This window comes from Mauremys mutica, chromosome 3 (assembly GCF_020497125.1).
Source record: "Mauremys mutica isolate MM-2020 ecotype Southern chromosome 3, ASM2049712v1, whole genome shotgun sequence".
In the NCBI taxonomy this organism is placed as follows: domain Eukaryota; kingdom Metazoa; phylum Chordata; order Testudines; family Geoemydidae; genus Mauremys; species Mauremys mutica.
The window spans coordinates 173,043,108-173,061,157 of NC_059074.1; the positions used below are offsets into that span (position 1 = coordinate 173,043,108).

The window sequence follows — 18,050 nt, forward strand, 5'->3', positions numbered from 1 at the left end:
TTATTTTATAATTTAATTTTTATTTGCTTTTGTTTAGTAGTGACTTAATTTCAACATCTAAGTCCTCATTCCCTCTTCTCAGCTGAAGAATCAGTGGAACACTGAGGCTTTAATCCTTTGGTTTATCTGAAATAGCACCCCTCAAGTGGGCTTCCATCTCCCCCATCCCCCAGAAGTAGAGAAGCCCTGCAAGCACTGACTCAAATTCAAGACATGCTATAGGTAGCTTTTCTGAAGCCTCTCTGGTTGAACTATGCCCTGCTGCCACAAGCCCTCTCTCTGCCACTGTGTGGGGCTTTGAGTTGGACCGGCATGCTAGGGCTTTACTCCTAGCCCAAAGCAGCTACTCCACTGTGGCAAGCATTGACCAGGAGCATGAGGATTCCCAAGGAGATGCGAACCCCTTGCAGCCTGCTATGGGGTAAGTTTGGCAAACTCCAGAGACTTCAAGTCCTAAAAAGAGAAAACAAGCATTCATTTCATAAGTGTTCCCTTTGTAAATCAAGTTTGGATTGTTTTCTAAAAGATCTGCTCTAGGAATTATTTGGGGGAAATTCTGTGGTTTGTGTTATACAGGGGGTCAGACTAGATCATCACAGTGGTACCTTCTGGCCTCAGAATCTATGAATAAGGAAGTAATTAGTATTGTTAATGAGAAAGTGTGTAAAAAATCAAGGTATAAACTTTTTTTCATTTGCCTTCCCACCCTGTTTGCTGGGTCTGTTTGCTGGGTCTTTTCTCCTATATTAGGCTCTCTAATAGTGTTGTATATCAGGATTCATTTGCCTTCCCACCCTGTTTGCTGGGAATGTTTGCTGGGTCTTTTCTCCTATATTAGGCTCTCTAATAGTGTTGTATATCAGGCTCACTGTCCCTCTCTCACCCTGCAGCATGTCTGGGCATATAGAAACATCTCTTATTACTCCTGGGGAAATTCTGCACCACTGCGCATAGGCAGAATTCATGTCCCTCACATATTTCTTTGCTTCCCTGCAGAAAAATGACTTTCTGACAGGGATGCAAAGGGAAGCTGCAAAAACAGTTACACACTGCTCCCTAGCTGTGCAGGTACTTCGTTTCAGGCACCCACAGCAGCCGGTGGAGAGGTGAATCACTGCAGGTCTGGGGACATCCCAGCCAGTGGCTCCTACACTGAGCTGGATCAGCAGCTAGTCCTGATTGGTCTGGAGGAAGGACAGGATGGGACTTCCTCTTCACCTGCAAGAAGTGTCTGGGACTGTCATATCTACCCCCAAAAGCCTGCCCCAGCTGCAGGAAGCTCAGCATCCTCCCCAGCTTCCTGCCCCCATCACTCCGCAGAGGTCATTGTATGGGGAGCTGCTCCCCCATCCGCCCAACTGCCGTGCATCTGGACCTCCCATACCCAGACACCCCTGCCAAGCCTTACCCCATATACCCAGAATCCCCCTAGCCCTCCATACCCAAACCCCACCCCACTGAACTTCAATCCCTGCATCTGGATCCCCCCTGCTTCCAGACCACTACCTCTGCACCCAGACAACCCCCCACTGAGCTTCCTGCACTCATCCTAATGAGCCCTATCCCCCTGCACCATCCTGAACCCCCACATCCAGACACCCACACTACTGACTCCCAGCTAGCTGCACCCAGACCCCCAGCCCACAAAGCCCCACTCCTCCAGCCCCCATACTCCACCCCTGCTGAGCCCCCCCCTCCAACCAGACCCTCTGCTGAGCCCTAACCACCTTCACGTGGAAGCCCCTACAGAGTCCCATTGCCCCTGCACCTGGGAACCCCCTGCCCATGAGCCTCTGTGCATCCAGGTCCCCCACTTTGCTGCCTGCACCCAGATTGTCCCACACAGAACCTTATCATCACACACCTGGATCCCCCCACACTGCCCCTCCACACTTGGATCCTGCCTGGTTGATCTATCTGCTCCACACCTGGTGTGCCTGGCACAGAGGGGCAGGGCGCCAGGGTATTTCTGGGGCAGGCCCAGCCTTGTGCTGTGTCAGGATTGGGTGCAGCCTCACCATTGAATCCATGTCCTGGGTGTGGGAGTTGTGGAGGCTGCAGGGTGATCTCCCACCTTTGTACATCCAGTGGCCTGTGCTTCCCACTGCCCTGCTGGAGCCTCTGCGTTTATTAATTGACAAATAAAACTTGCAGAATTTTAAAATACTGTGTGCAGGATATTTAATTTTTTAGTGCAGAATACCCTCAGAAGTATCTTATGTCTGTGAGGTCCTGTCCCAGGAAGCAGCATAATGAGAATTGTGCCTGTCTGGTTTTCAGTCATGGACACTTACTCTGCTAGGGAAAGAGGCTTAAGGATGGGAATGGGTTTCTCTTCACCTTTCCATAGCTGGCTCCTCATTAAAGCATATGATGCACTCTAGGAAGCCTGTGCCCAAAATAGAGGTATAATAGGACTCAATTCCCCATGCAGCTTCACCATCATGGAATTACTAGGGGGAGGCAGGGGGTAAGTGAGTAATCTCCCATGTTCACGATAACTCCTAATTTACTGATTTAAAGTCCAGAATGGTACTCAGTCTCTCATGAAGTACTCAAATGGCTGCTGGTCATCCTGAGGAAGCAGGCAGGCTTCCATTCAGGGACCCAGTGCAATCCAGTGGGCTGTTTCCACAGTCAGGTATTTGTCCCAGTATCTCTCCTCAGTTAAATAGTCTGAGATCAGGTTGAGTAGTGTGCTACATCCTTCCTATAAATAAGTAGGCAAAAACCTCTCCCAAGACAGGATGAGAATGACTCAAAAGGAACTCATTAATAACAGTAATAGTAATAAATATCTTCCTTTTCAAGCAGAATGAGTTACACATTTTTCTGTATTCACCTCCTACTCAGGACACCTCACAAAATCCAGATGGGTTAAAACAAAGTGTTGAACTAAGACATAGTCCCCTTCGGAAGGGGACTTCCTTCCAAAAGATCCCATAGACCATAAGAGTGAGGAAAGTACAATGAAATTTCAAAGCCTTAACTAGCCATTAAGACCACAAGTATTCCCCTTATTTACGAAGGAAAACCTATCTCATGGCAAGGAAGTGGCTTGTCATCTAGGCACTTGCTTGAGTGAGAGAGGTCTTGAGTTCATATTCTGGTCAAGTCCTTGCAGTAGTATGCAAAATGTCTTTTATCTGGCAATTTTTCTTGGGTCCTGGTGTTATTTGTGTCAAGAACAGTGGCTCCTAGGGTGACCAGATGTCCTGATTTTTATAGGGACAGTCCCAATATTACCCCTCCACCCCCATCCCGATTTTTCACACTTGCTATCTGGTCACCCTAACTCAGTGGCTACAAAGCAAGCATGTTCATACCCATGAATAGCAATCAGTCATCCCAGCAGATATCCTTTGCATCCAAACTTACAGGTGTGAGGCTTTTGGGGGAAATATAAAAAAAAAATAGTAATTGAGAAAGCAGGGAGGCCCTAACTCTCACTATCAAAGCCAGCATAGCAATCTGTTAGTCACTACCCACACCAAAGGTATTCGAGTAGAGATTAGTCTCCTACTAAAAAATTAGATATATAGATATATATGGAACAGAAACTTCCAATGAAGATCTAGGCACACTTTCTTCCCAAATCAACAAAATTCTCAGTAAGGGGAAGATAAAATGAGCATTTGTATATAAGAACTTACAATTCCCATACAGGGAAGTTTCCTTTTGATTTACCCTCTGTACCCAGAGTTCTAAGAAATGGCTTTTAGTAGTCACAACAAAGCTCAGATTGCAAGTATATTCATTCATGGACGACATCCCAGTCAGTGTTCTGTCCAGAGAAACAGACTCACATAATTTACCAGATGGTGGAAAAGATTCAGACCTACCAAGTGTTCAAAATCAAGAACTTTTTGAGACCAATGCCGAGAATCGTATTCGCCATTTCCTGGCAGCTGTCAACTGTAGCCAGTTGTCTTCAGCAATTAGGATGGTTGGTGCCACAGAATCATGTGGCCATGAAGACATAGAACCTCACCAGATGTAGTGCAAAATTAGGTGTCATTCCCAAATCATATCCAGATGTCCCATTATGAACAAGTAAGTTCAATTAACTTGCAGAAAGCTAACCCAATCTTCACTCTATACCCTTGCATAGTCACTACAGCAGCAAACTTCACAAGGTGGGGAGCAAACCTGGAAGACAAGATGACACAGGGGTCATGGTCCCTCACTCAGGAAAAGGAAAGCATCCAGTTCTGTTAAGTGCACACTTTGTGCTGTACAGTTTTCCTAAATCTCACAGTACACGTATTTTTAGTTCACTTTAACAGGTCTGTCAGTGTTGTGTCTGAACACCAATATAGGAATGGCCATACGAGATCAATACCAGTGGTCTGTCAAGTCCAGATTTCTGTCTCTGATTGTGGCCACTACGAGCTCTTTCCGAGGAAGGTGCAAGAAACCTTGTAGTGAACATTTATGGAATAATTTCTCCACGGTGGACATTTCCTCATTCTTCCTGATAATTAGAGGTTGGCTTGTACTCTGAAGCATGAATGCTTATATCCATTCCAAAACCAGGAAGTAAGCAGTGAGCAGAGTTAATCTGAGATGATAGAAATAATGTCACGGGCAGAGAAGAATTTGCTATTTTTCAAGACTGTTCATGTACAGGATCCAGAAAAGTGAGCTGCGGTTGTCTTCTCTGGTCCCTGATAAGTATGTTGTTGTTTTTTTTTTACTTGATACACTGGAGGTTCCTTAGTGGTCTATCTGCAGAAAAGACCAAACTGCTGGGGATGAATCTTGTGGCCTAAATACTAAGTTTGCTGCTTCACAAATGAATATATTGCATTGAATTGTCAGAGTGATGGATGATAAATGCTTATTTTCTTGCATGCATTTGCAAGACTGTATTATGTTCCTCAGACTCTTTACTAAGTATTCTGTTAAAACACTGAAAGTTAAACTTTATGATTTGGTGTTTTTTATCCTTTTTTTTTTCTTCTTCAAATTTCAGAGTACTAGGGACTTAAAAGATGTCAATGATCCTGCCCAGGATCCACAGTATGCTGAGTATGAAGTTGATGCAATGCGAACTCAGAAGAATCAGGTACATTATTGTGTTGCTGCTCATGTTACTGTAATCAGCTGCCCCTAATACTCATTAGCATTTCTAAGGCAGTTAGTATGTATACCCATAGAATCTACATTTGGCTTTTGAGAACCAAATTGAAACCATCTCACTCTAGTTGGTTGATCTTTCTCCTCTCTCCTCACTCCTGGAATGTGATCACTTAGGCGTTGTCTAAAAGTTCTGTGTCTTGTTGGTGGGTCAGACATGAACAGTTAATTGGCTACCTTCCGTGAACCCTCTTCAAGTATGCTTCTAACAGTATTGTTATTAAAAAAAAAAGTCTTTCAGCATAAGAGGCAGTAGAGTCTGTTCCCCGATATCTGGGCTTTAATTCTGCCATGTTTTGGAGAAATGGGGAGATTGGTTGTAAACATTTGGGTTCACAGATCCTCTTTCGCTGGGAATAAGGCAGGAAAATAAATTGTGCAAAAATTTCATGCTGGTTGTAAATCAAGACTGAGATGTTCAGTCTCATTTATGTTGGTTTGCCTTGCAGTGATTCTCAGGAGGGGATAGTGTAGGGCAGGATTCCCATCTGCTTTCACTTCATGCTTTTTAGTACAAGATCAGGGGCTAATAAAGTTATCTCCATCCACAGTATGATTCAAGACGAGCCTTGCTCATCCTTCTGATTGTGCATGTTTAACCAAGCTGACAGTACTCTGAGTTTAAAAGGAGGGGTCTAGCGACACTGAAAAACTCAGCATTTTCTGTGAGGGACCCTTGATTGTGGAAATGGTTCCTCCTTTGGTCCACCCAAGCCCAATGAGGCGTTAGTTATAGAACTCGGGCAAAATAACCCAGGAAATGGTGTTGGGATGTGGGAGTTTTACATTTTTTTCATCTACATTTTTTATTTTAAGTTGGTGTTAGTGAAGGGTACTGGATTGATGGTCTTGATGACTGAAGTTCTTCATTAACAGCAAAGGGAATCTATCCTGACATGTTGCATGTAACCCTTCTGCCAGGTGGAGCCAGCAGCAACAAGGGCCAGGTTCAGTATCTAGGGGTTCCTTTTCAACAGTACAACACAAAACTGGCTTGAGCCCCCACTCAGTGGGGACAATTACACACCACCTCCTGGGTGCCTCTAAGAGACAATACTTCCCCTCTTGCAAGAACAGAGTCTGAGTGTAGCAAAAACTTTTAATAAAAGGAGGAAATTCACAGCATAAATTTGGAAAAACACCACATCTAGGGTTCATAAACACAAACCATGAGCAAAACACCCACTCCCAAGTAAGTTGGTCAATGTCCTTTTCTGCTCAAGGTCTTAAGTCCAGCAACCCAAAAGTCCCTTCAACGTGCCTGTCCCTTCTCTGTACCCCACTCACAGTTGCTATCCTTGGCCAGTGGAGCCCCAGAGTTCAGAAGTTCATCCACAGAGTTCACCTCCCACTCTGTGTGGAAGGCAGGGGTGGTGGTAGAGGAGGCATCTTACATGCTGCACTGCTCGGGCACTCACTCGTCGCCCCTACAGCCGATTGCCAGGCTTCTGCAGGGCTCTGCTGTGGCTCTCTCCACCAGCTTCTCTTCTGGCTGCTTGCCATGACTCTCTACCAGCCGCCCTGCTGGCCACTTGCCACGCCTCTCCGCCAGCCGCCTTGCTGGCCGCTTGCCACGGCTCTCTGCCAGCTGCCCACTCACCAAGATGTCTTCAGGGCCCCCCCCCACACACACACTTAAGACAGCTCTCAGTGATTTCAGCTGTTAGTGGGGGAGCCTCACTGCTGGTGCACACTGGGCAGTCTCTTGCAACAGAGACACTGTCCCAAAGTAGGTCTAATACTTAGACCTAGGTATCAGTGATTTCAGCCCTGCAGCATATAACAAGACTCTCAGTTGAGTCTAAATTAGCTCTTTTATTATATCAGGGAGAGAGGAAGGGTCAAATGGGCCCCACTGGGTACAAGTACCTATCCCCACCCTCTCTCAGCTGATTGGGCTTTGGAACCCATATCCCCTGCCTAGCGCGTGCTGTTCAGTTGAGGGTGAGTTCCTCCATTGGGGTATGCCAGGTACAGTTCTGCTGCCCTTGGTTCACACAACAAAGATAACAACACTTTATTACTCCTGCCCCAATAACAAGGAGACTGGGGATCCAACACCAGCCACAAGTGATCATTTGAGCAAGCAATCGTATCATGCTGAGCACCTGGGCAGGATGAGTGTGTCCATACAAACGAGATCAGCTTCTGAAGTCTTTTTCCACAGCTCACCACTAGATGTCAGAGGAGATCTCATCCAGACTCTGCTTACATGCATAAGCCTTGAATTACAGGAACCACCTGTAAGTGTGAAAGGATAGGTCAGTCTGTTTCACATTTATTCCTTAGCATCTCTGCTCTGTATACCAACAAGTTTGCCATTTGGATTTGATGATGTAGAAACCTGTCCACTGGAAACTGGCCTGAGACTACGAAGCTCTCTTCCTGTAGGTAGAGCCCCATGGAATGCTCTTTATTTTTTATAACTTTTCTTTTTATTTTTTGGGAATTTTGTTTGATTACTCCTGGGGTGATAAAACATAATTCTTGAAAAAATCCTGTTTGGAAGGGGACCTGGAGAGTGAGCCCACCCTGCACTCATCCCACAGCAGAGACACCTGTCCCACAGGACTGGCCCCAGCTCCCCTCTGTGGACACTGTGATCTGGCACCTGGCTACCTTAGTGGTGCTCTGACCCCATTTGCCAGGTCACAGTGCTTAGGGAGCCAGGTCCAGTCCTGCAAGGCAGGAGCCATAGGAGCTGCCGGGTGAGTTTTTTCATTTGATGTCATTGGTTACATTCTTTTTCATTTTATATTGTGTTCTTTGACATTTGCGAAACATGTGGGACTCTGCCTATAGGACACCAAACAGCCCAACAGTGGTAACAAATTTTGGTTACTATTAACATGGGCTGGCTTTGTATCCTATTACCAATGTCCTGAGCCATCCAATCCTACTCATTAGCTCAGGCCTTGCCTTCTGCTTGGGGATGGGAGCACATGACTTGTCATTGTCATTTTTTTATTTAGTACAATTTCACATTTTGATTGTGAAAATGTGTTTCATGCAGTTCTGTTTACTACTTTACAAGGACACTTTATTGTTTAGAGGGGTGAAGACTGTTTCATGCAGCTTTGATACCTTCTTTTCACAAAACTAGACTAGGTTACTTGGTTTAAAGTAGGTTACTTTGGTTTAAACAAAGTTTTATAACAGTCATCAAAGATGGTAGACGTGGAAGACCTTTGAAAGGCTATGATTATAAAAGTGTAGATATCATAGTTTTTCCAGCAACCCCTCCTAAGATGAAAGGCACGTTTACAGAAATGCACTGCAACTAATCTAAAGTAATCCCACATTTATTGTAGCTAATTTAATCTTTTAGCATACCAGTAAAGATGAGCCTAATTATTATATTAATACTGCTATCATAGTTATATAGTGTTTACTTATTGCCAAGGAATAACCCGTAAGTGAATATGCACACTGCAGACTACCTCAGGTATGCTAGGTTACTTAAAGCAATTAACCTGCAGTTACCTGTCCAAGGATGTGTACATATAAAGCATACTGTATGATATCAAAAATAAATGTGTCAAGAATTCCTTATGGATTATGAACTTACATATCTGTATTTAATTGTTAACCCAATACAGTGACTGTATATATCTGTTATGTTAACAGTTGTCTTAGAGATCATTGCATATTAAAGCAATTTTTCATCTATATGCTAATATGGAATTTATAGGGTAATTTCTTACTAAATATCTTTAGCTTACAATTGTATTAAACTTGTTATTATAGATTGTGTTTTTTATCTAGTAAAAGAAGATACTGGTAGGTGTTGATTAAATCATATTGAAAATTAATTTTCTGGTTTTAAGCGAAAAAAGACTGTTTTTTAAAAGACTTCCATCTGTTTTATAAGGGCATTGGAAGTCAACGCAGCTTCTTTTAGTGGTACTGCTACAAAAAAAATCTAGACATTAAATGAGAAGTTTCATTCAAAAGAAAATTACTTTAGTTATCTGCAGCTGTTTCCTAAAATTTTCTGTCTTTATGTTCAATTATTATAAGATTATTGCTACATTTACACTGTTTTTATGAAAATAACCTTTTATGATCTTTGAATTTCATTTGATGTTAAATGCAGTAAGATAGCAGTATACATCTAAAAGAAAATAGTGCTCTGGCTATATTCAATTTTTAAATGTCTGAAAATTTCCCATAACTATGTGAAAATGGGTACTGAAACCATTCCTATCTTAACAGCAAAATATTACATGCTGTAAAAGTCTAATTGTCTTTCTTTTTAGATTCTTATATTCAATAAATTGTTACGGTATATATTTTTAAATACAGAGAGGAACATTTATAGAAAAATTTATACCATAAAACAGTGCTTTGTGTTTCTCAGAGAGTCATTCAGGTACTGTAGAATACATTTGTTTTTCAATTTAAATATACACTTTCATTTAAACACATTTATTTCAAATTATTTCATGTGCAGTTTTGGACTCAGGGTGACAGTCTGTTTACTTCATTTTCCTTTAAATCTTTGTACTAAGCCATTACAACAAAATTTAGCCAGGACCATGTCTACCCTTGTGTTGGTACAGCACCTAGCATAATGAAACCCCATTCCTGGTCAGGGCTTCTTGGTACTATTGTAATATAAATTATAGGTGACATGTAGCAAAGCCTGTAGTTACAATTGTCCAACACTTCCAATTATAAGATGCTGTTTTCAGCTATTTACAACTTTGCCAAATTTTAGCCATTCTGGCTGAAATTTGCTGTGCTCCATGCCTGCCTCAGTCTGAGGGTTTTTTTTAGAAAGTTTCAGCAAAAATGGTTCAGCCATTTCCTGCAATAATATTAGGGGGAAATACATTGTTCTTCAGGGAGTGTTTCTCTGGGTGCTCTGCTTTAAGTGAATCAGTGCCCCTGTGCATGTAATCACAGATTTTTAGTAGCAGTGCCTGCTTGTGTTGCACATGCACTGTCCCTGTCTCGTGCCGCCTCTGGCTGTTACATAGCACTGTGCGACCAACCCCACTCAGTTTCTTCTCTACCACCCTCGGCTTGAGACAGAGCACTTAGCAGTGCCTCCGTACTTTATCTTTTCTCTGCTTTTTACTTTAGAATACTAGTTTAGTTAGTCAATAGTTAGTCAGTAGTCTACTTCCTCTCTCATTTATTTTTCTTTTAAAAAAAAAACTTTTTTCTTATCTTAGGAATTAAAGTTTCAGTTATTAGGATACTCCTTGGTGTAGTATAGTTACCCTCCCTCACAGGAGAATCCATACTCTGAGGGGCATGCCCAGGTCCCCAGGTTTTAAACATTGCCTCACATGCCGCTCCTCAATCCTGGTGTCTGACAGGCACTCACAATGTGTCCGCTGCCTAGGTGAGACACACACATCTCAAAAGTGCTCCCACCGCCATAATTTGAAAGCCCATGCCAGGAAACGAGACACACCAAATTATCTACCTTACTGTCCATCTCTCCATGAGCATGGCTACTCAGAGAGAAGTTACAGAGACAATCCTCATGGGGGAGGGCAGGGACATTTACAAAACTATGTCCTGTCTGGTACCCTTCTTGGCCCTTTCAGAACCCCATGCAAACTTGGCCTTTCTAGGCTCCTTTAGAGATGCACTTTGGTCACAAGATGCCATCCATTCAATTGTCCAGACAGTGATCTCTCCCCCTAGACCCCAGGAGAGGCCATCTGATTCATCGGGCACATAAAGTGGCTGACCCTGGGAGTGACCAAAGGATTTACAGGAGCCAGATGCCTTGCCAGGCCTAAAGGCCATATCAGCTTCTCCCAACAAGGCTGTGACCTCCCACCATGACTCCAATGCAGTGTGGTTACTGATGTGTCTTTAAGGAACTTCTAAGAAGGATGGCTGACACCTTGAGATCACAATGGAAAAAGTACAGGAGAAGCCTTACAAACTTCTTGACATCCTGCACTCCTCAGTCCCCAGTAGATTTGTAATGCCAATAAATTGAGTCTTATTGGAAGGGACCTTTGACAAACTCTTGCCTTTGAAGACCCTACCTCCAAGGAAGTGGAACACCTCTATCAGATACCTTCCAAGGGCTTGGAGTATTTTTATAACCACATGACACTTGGCTCGTTGCTCATGGTTGCCATTCAGGAGAGGTCAAAGTAGCAGGGATCACCTAAGTAATTCCCAGGGATAAGGACCCTAAAAACCTGGCCTCTTCAGGAGGGAATCATACTTGTTTGCCAGTTTCCAGATGAGCACTGCAAACTATCAAGTGCTTCTGGCCAAGTACAATAATCTAACTGGGACCAAGTCTCAATTTGTAGAGGTACTCTTGCATGAACACAGGGAGGAGTTTAAATCCCTAGTCTAGGAGGGACAGCTGGTTACTCAGACCTCATTGCAAGCTGTCCTTAGTGCAACTTAAAGTATCACATCTGCTGTAACAATGCACAGGGCCTCGTTTGCTGTTGTTTGGAATACCAATGGAGAGCCAAACAACCATATAAAACCTTCCTTTTGACAGGTGCACTTTCTTTAGTAGAAACATCAATGAGGCCCTGCACATGTTAAAAGACTGAGTGCAAGAGTGACTGAGATCAGTGAATCTGCCTGGCAAACATCACATAATCGTGACCAACATGTCTTCCCAGGAAATCTTCTACTCATTAGACTGGTGGAAGGACCCTCAACGTGTCTGCACCAGAGTACCCATCTCATCTCTTTCCTACATGACAATGTTAACAAACGTATCCCATAGACATAAGATGAGGAGCCCATCTGGACCACCTTTGGCCTCCCCAAGAGGTGACGCTCCACATAAACATTGTAGGTTTGAAAGGTGTTCAGTTGGCATGCATAGCTTTTCTTTGGGTACTTCAAGGTACCACAGTACACACTATGTCAATGTACTATATAATCAAACAAGGAAGGGCTTGCTCATCGCCACTGTGCCAGGTGGCAATTCACCCTTGGGACTGGTGCATTGATCTCCAAGTCACACCAGTAGCCCTTCTTTCCAGTCTAAAGAACACGCTAGCATACCGTCAGCCAATAATACCTGGAGCACCACACATGGTAGCTCAAGGACTCCATTCTTCAAAATATCATCTGCAAGTAGGTGTAAGGAATGAAGGCCTGTAGCTGTGCCTGGAAACAGCTGGCTAACTGCAGCAGAAAACCCTGCGTGGCCAGATTGTCTGATTGACTGAGGCGCATTGCCAGGACTGCTCTTAAGCCCAGCAGTAGCACTTGGCCAGTGGCTGCTCAGTGCTTATGCCCACAGCTGTGATCTCTCCTCTGCCTGCCTTGTTCCCAGCCTTACTCCAAGCTTGTTCCTATCCTTGTACTAGGCCTTTCTCCTGCCCTGCTCTAGTTCTCAGCTCTGCTCCCCTGCTCAGTTTCTAATTCTGGGGACTGGTGCTTCAAATAATTTCATGGATCTGGAGTCTGCCCAGGCACATAATATCCTGCAAGCTCTTCCCAACTTCACAGAGGCTATTGATAGATTGCTCCTCTTTGAGCCCAGTCACCCACCAAACGACCTCTTTAGAAGTCATCAACTGTCACGATCACCGTGAAGTCCTCCAGTTCAGTTTGATCTGTGGACCTCACACTCTCCAGTTGTTCTTGGCATTCCATGGCTTATCACCCTTGACTTAGGTATCCGCTGGTGGACTGGAATGGTTCATTTTAATTCATCAGACTGCTGGCAATCTTGTCTTCCAGAACCTGACCAGAGGTCCTTTACAGCTCTACCTGTCCCCCAAGAGACCCCAATACCAAAGGAGTTAGTCTGGACAGAAACCTGGCAGCGTTGACTACTCTCCCAACTGCCTTGGGAACACCCAATAAGTATCAGGGTTTCACAGACGTGTTCAATAAAAAATGGCTGACGTATTGTGACCACATCGCAGCTACATCTGCTCGATTGACCTCCAGCCTGGAGAAGGGGTCCGTTTTGGGCAAATGTTATTCCCTCTTGGAGCCAGAGCTACAAGCTCTCCAGAGCTATCTCAAGGAGAACTTTCAAAAGGGGTTCATCTGCCCCTCCGCATCTCTGGCTGGGGCTCCTATCTTCTTTGTGAATAAGGATGGCTCTATGCTTCCTTGTGTGCACTACCAGGCATTAAAATAAGGTTACAGTCTGGAACTTGTACCTCAAATCCCATATTAGTGAGCTCTTTAAAAGAGTGCACTCACCCAGGATCATCTTCAGGCTGGACCATATGGAGCCCATAATCTAGTTAAGATCCAAGAAGGAGACGAGTGGTAAATCACCTTCCATACCAGGTACAGGCATTTTGGATACCTAGTTATGACTTTTGGCCTGTGCAACCCTCAGCGACCTTTCAGCACTTCATTAATGATACCTGCAGACACATATTGAACCAGTTTGTGGTCATTTATTGTGATGATATCCTTTATTTTTTTCCAAGGCTCAGGATCTTCATGACCAATATGTGCTCCATGTCTTAGAAAGGTTCCAGCAAAACCACCTATACGTGAGGCTTGAGAAATGCGAGTTCAATGGGGATGCGGTTGAATTCCTAGGGTATATTGCCTCCCCAAAGGGACTAACTATAGACCCTTGCAAAGTGGCAGGCAGATCTGACTGGCAGGCTCCAAAGGACGTATGCTGGGTACAGCAGTTCTTGGGTTTCACCAGTTTCTCCGAGTGTTTCATAAAAGGATTTTTTAGCTTGGTTGTCCCTATGATGGCGCTCCTGTGAAAAGGAGTACAGTTCATCTGCTCCTTGATTTGCTTTTGATCAGCTGAAGAGGGTGTTCATCCATTCTTATTCACCCAGACCTCACCACACCATCTACTGTGGAAGCCAACATCCCAAACTTTGCCATAAGCGTGGTGATGTATCAGCTAGTGGGCTCTCATAGTCAGCTTCACCCCGTGCCTTTTACTTCCATAGAAAAGACCGCAGTGGAAAAAAATTAACATCTGGGACAAGGAGTTATTGGCAGTCCAGGTGGCACTGGAAAAATGGCATCACATACTGGAAGGAGCTTGATTTCCAGCCCAAATTCTCAAGACCACATGAACCTAGAGTATCTCCAGTCAGGCAGCTGCCCCAATCAATGCCAGATACACTGGTATCTCTTTTTTTTTGCCCAATTTGTCTTTTTGTTGTAATCTGTCACTCAGGGGCTAGAAATGAGTAAGTAGATCCCCCTGTCCTTCAAAGAGGAGTACCTTGAGCCTGGCGAGGAACTTCCCTCTACAGTCTTTAAAGGGTCCAACTTTGTCAACAGCTCAGTTGACAGAAATCTAATGTCATCCATACATTCTCAGCTGCTCCATGACCCCTTCATGAGTATGATCTGCCAAATGCCCAGTCTGGATAACACAGATCCCCAGTCTGGCTCTGAACTCAGACTGCGGGATCGCCTCTACCACAAGGATTGTATTTATATTCCGGAGGGTCAGCCTAGTCTCCAGTTCCTGCAACCATGTCATGACATGCCGCTCACTTGTTACTTCGGCAAATCCAAGATGTGGGACCTGATATTGCAGAATTTCTGGTGGCTTGGTCTACAGGTATGTAGCAAGGAGTGTGTAAGGTCTTGTGATCTTTAGTCGTGAACCAAGAGCCCATGCTCAAAACTGCTTGGCCATCTTCAGCCTTTGCCCATTCCCCCTCTAGCCTGGCCTACTGAATCTATAGATTTTATTTTGAAGCTGTCTCTCTATCACGAGTGCACGGTGATTCTAGTTGTGGTCAATCTCCCAAGCCAAACAGCACATTTTGTTCCATGCTGCTGCATCCCTACTGCCCCAGAAACAGCACACCTTTTTCTGAAGAATATCTTCTACAACTGTGGGCTACCAATTGGCATCGTGTCAGACTGATGCTCTCAGTTTGTCTCCCATTTTTGGTCGAAGAGAGTCCCTCACCTCGTCTGCCTACCACCTGCAGACTAATGGGCAAACAGAATGAATCAACGAAATTCTAGAACAGTACCTATGTTGTTTCTTGAATTTCCAAAGGGATGCCTGTTTTCTCTGCTCCTCTATGTGGAATTCACCTATAACAATGCAACCCATGCCTCAACCCAACAAAGTCCATTCTTGGCAAGCTACAGTTTCTTTCCTGGGTTTGATCCTGATGTACCCACAAATGCCTCAGTACATGCATCTGCAGACTGGGCTGTCCACCTGGGCCAAAAACACCAAGAGCTCAAGGTGTAATTGAAATACACAAAGGAAACTTAGAAACATCATGCTGACAAGGGTCGCTGGACTGCCCCCAGCCTAGCCGTGAGGGACAATGTCTGGCAGTCTACCTGGAACCTAAGTATGGTGATCTAAGTGGACCTGGAACCTCACCTAGATCATCTAGATCATACTATGTATAGAGGCACCTTAAGGACAAAGTGGCTCAGACTTCACTTACCTAAAGTGGTTTCTGATTTTCATCTTGTTGACATAATTAACCTACATGTCTTCTTTCCCAAGTGTCAGACTATTGGGAGAGAAACCAAATTTCATACCTTGGACATTGTTAGATGTCTCTCATATTACCTGGACAGAAAGAAGCAGTTTGGGAATTATTCTAGACTGTTCCTGTTCTTTGCTGGCAGAATGAAGGAGCAACCTATCTCTATTCAAGGATTGTCAAAATGGGTTTTGGAACATGTTGAGGCACTACTAGGTGGGCCTTTTAGACCTGCCTGGGCAGGTTAGGACTAATTCACCAGAAGCTAGGCAGCCTCTGGTGCATCACTACAAGGGATCCCAATTTCACAGATTTGTAAAGTTACTATCAGGAGTTCAGTTCACACCTTCACACAGCATTACTCCTTGATAAGGGGCTCCAGGTCAAATGCTTGCTTTGGTCGAATTGTCCTGAAGTAATTATTCTGGTAGACTTACCTCCAGGACATGAGTAACCAGATGTGGAATACATATGAATAATTATTGTAAGAACTAATGGTTACTTACCCTACAATAACTATGGTTCTTTGAGATGTTTTGTCCACATGTATTCCCCAACCCATCCTCCTTCCCGCTACTGTTGAGTCACTGTCAATTTGTATCCTTTAAGAGTAAGACAGGGGTGGGCAAACTTTTTGGCCTGAAAGCCACATCTGGGTACGGAAATTGTGTGGGCCATGAATGCTCATGAAATTGGGAGTTGGGCTGCAGGAGGGGGTGTGGGCTCTGGGGTGCTCCGGGCTGGGACCCAAAGGGTTTGGAGGGCGGGAGGGGGGTCAAGGTCAGGGCAGGGGTTTGGGGTGCGGGGGAGGGCAGGGGGTGCAGGCTATGGGAGGCGCTTACCTCAATCAGTTCCCAGAAGCAGCAGCATATCCCCTCTCCAGCTCCTACGCAGAGGCGCGGCAGCACAGCCAGGTGGCTCAGCACACTGCCCCATCCACAGGCACCGCCCCCGCAGCTCCTGGAAGCAGTAGCATGTCCCCCCCCCCCAGCTCATACGTGGAGGCTCGATGTTGGCCAGGCAGCTCGGCGCGCTGCCCCATCTGCAGGTGCTGCCCCTGCAGCTCCCATTGGCCACGTTTCCCAACCAATGGGAGCTGCAGAGCTGGCGCTTGGAGTGGGGACAGCATGCGAAGCCCCCTGTCTGCCCCTACACGTAGGAGGCGGGACATGCGGCTGCTTCCGGGAGCCACGCAGAGCCACAGCACACGCAGAGCGGGGCAAGCCCCCAACCCCACTCCCCGACGGGAGCTCGAGGGCCTGATTTAAAGGTCTGATGGGCCAGACACAGCCCGCGGGACGTAGTTTGCCCACCTTTGGTGTAGGAACTAGAGAACATTTGTGGCTGACCTGCCCCTTTAAGCCTATGGCTATAGAGTGCTGGAGGGTGCAGCCCCAACAGACACCACTTTTTAGAAAGTTTCCAGTCTCATGTACATGGGGCACATATGCACTAAAAGTGGAATACACGTGGACAACACATCTTAAAGTTCCAGTTACTATAGTGTAAGTAACAGTTCTATTTACAAAGATTAAATTTAAACTACTAGAACCCTTTTGACAAAAATGATCTCTGTTTCCATGGTAGCATCAGGCAGCAGGATGGAATGGCGGGAAGGCACACAAAAGTAGAGAGGCAGACTTTGTTTGAGCTGCCTCTGTGCTAACTGTATTGACAGGCTCCAGGATCCCATCATTTAGTATGCAAACTGTAAAGTGGTGAGCAAACAATAATTTAGATATCTTTCGTAATTTTTTTCTGGCTCTCCATTGGTGTAAAGATATGATGGAGAGTAACTTGCCAAGTATGCTGCAATCTAGGTTACTATACCAGATAGCCATATGTTTGAAACTCTCATCGGATAATCAGATTCTTCCTTTTCTAATGTTGATTTTGTAAAATATATTGGAACATCACTAATCTGCACAAAAAATCATAGAAGATTAGGGTTAGAAGAGACCTCAGGAAGTCATCTAGTCCAACCCCCTGCTCAGAGCAGGACCAATCCCCAACTAAATCAGGGCTTTGTCAAGCCGGGTCTTAAACCTCTAAGGATGGAGATTCCACCACCTCCTAAGTAACCCATTCCAGTGCTTCATCCTCCTCCTAGTGAAATAGTGTTTCCTAATATCCAACCTAGACCTCCCTGACTGCAACTTGAGACCATTGCTCCTTGTTCTGTCATCTGCCACCACTGAGAACAGCCTAGCTCCATCCTCTTTGGAACAGCCCTTCAGGTAGTTGAAGGCTGCAATCAAATCCCCCCTACTCTTCTCTTCTGCAGACTAAATAAGCCCAGTTCCCTCAGCCACTCCTCATAAGTCATGTGCCCCAACCCCCTAATCATTTTTGTTGCCGTCTGCTGGACTCTCTCCAATACTCCAGATGTGGCCTCACCAGTGCCGCATAGAGGGGAATAATCACTTCCCTCGATCTGCTGGCAATGCTCCTACTAATGCAGCCCAATATGCCATTAACCTTCTTGGCAACAAGGGC

At 44.9% G+C, this 18,050-nt stretch overlaps 1 protein-coding gene across 4 annotated transcripts in view; it reads left to right on the forward strand.

Annotated features, from left to right (window-relative positions):
- DYNC2LI1 (dynein cytoplasmic 2 light intermediate chain 1) overlaps nt 1-18,050 on the forward strand; it is a 54,462-nt gene that overhangs the window by 31,226 nt on the left and 5,186 nt on the right. For 3 of the 4 annotated variants that reach the window (XM_045011731.1, XM_045011728.1, XM_045011729.1), the window contains one exon: nt 4,976-5,068. In XM_045011731.1, coding sequence (XP_044867666.1) covers nt 4,976-5,068 — 93 coding nt within the window. Of the gene's footprint in view, nt 1-4,975; nt 5,069-7,306; nt 7,382-18,050 lie in introns of those variants that run through there. The other variant, XM_045011730.1, reaches the window with a different exon arrangement.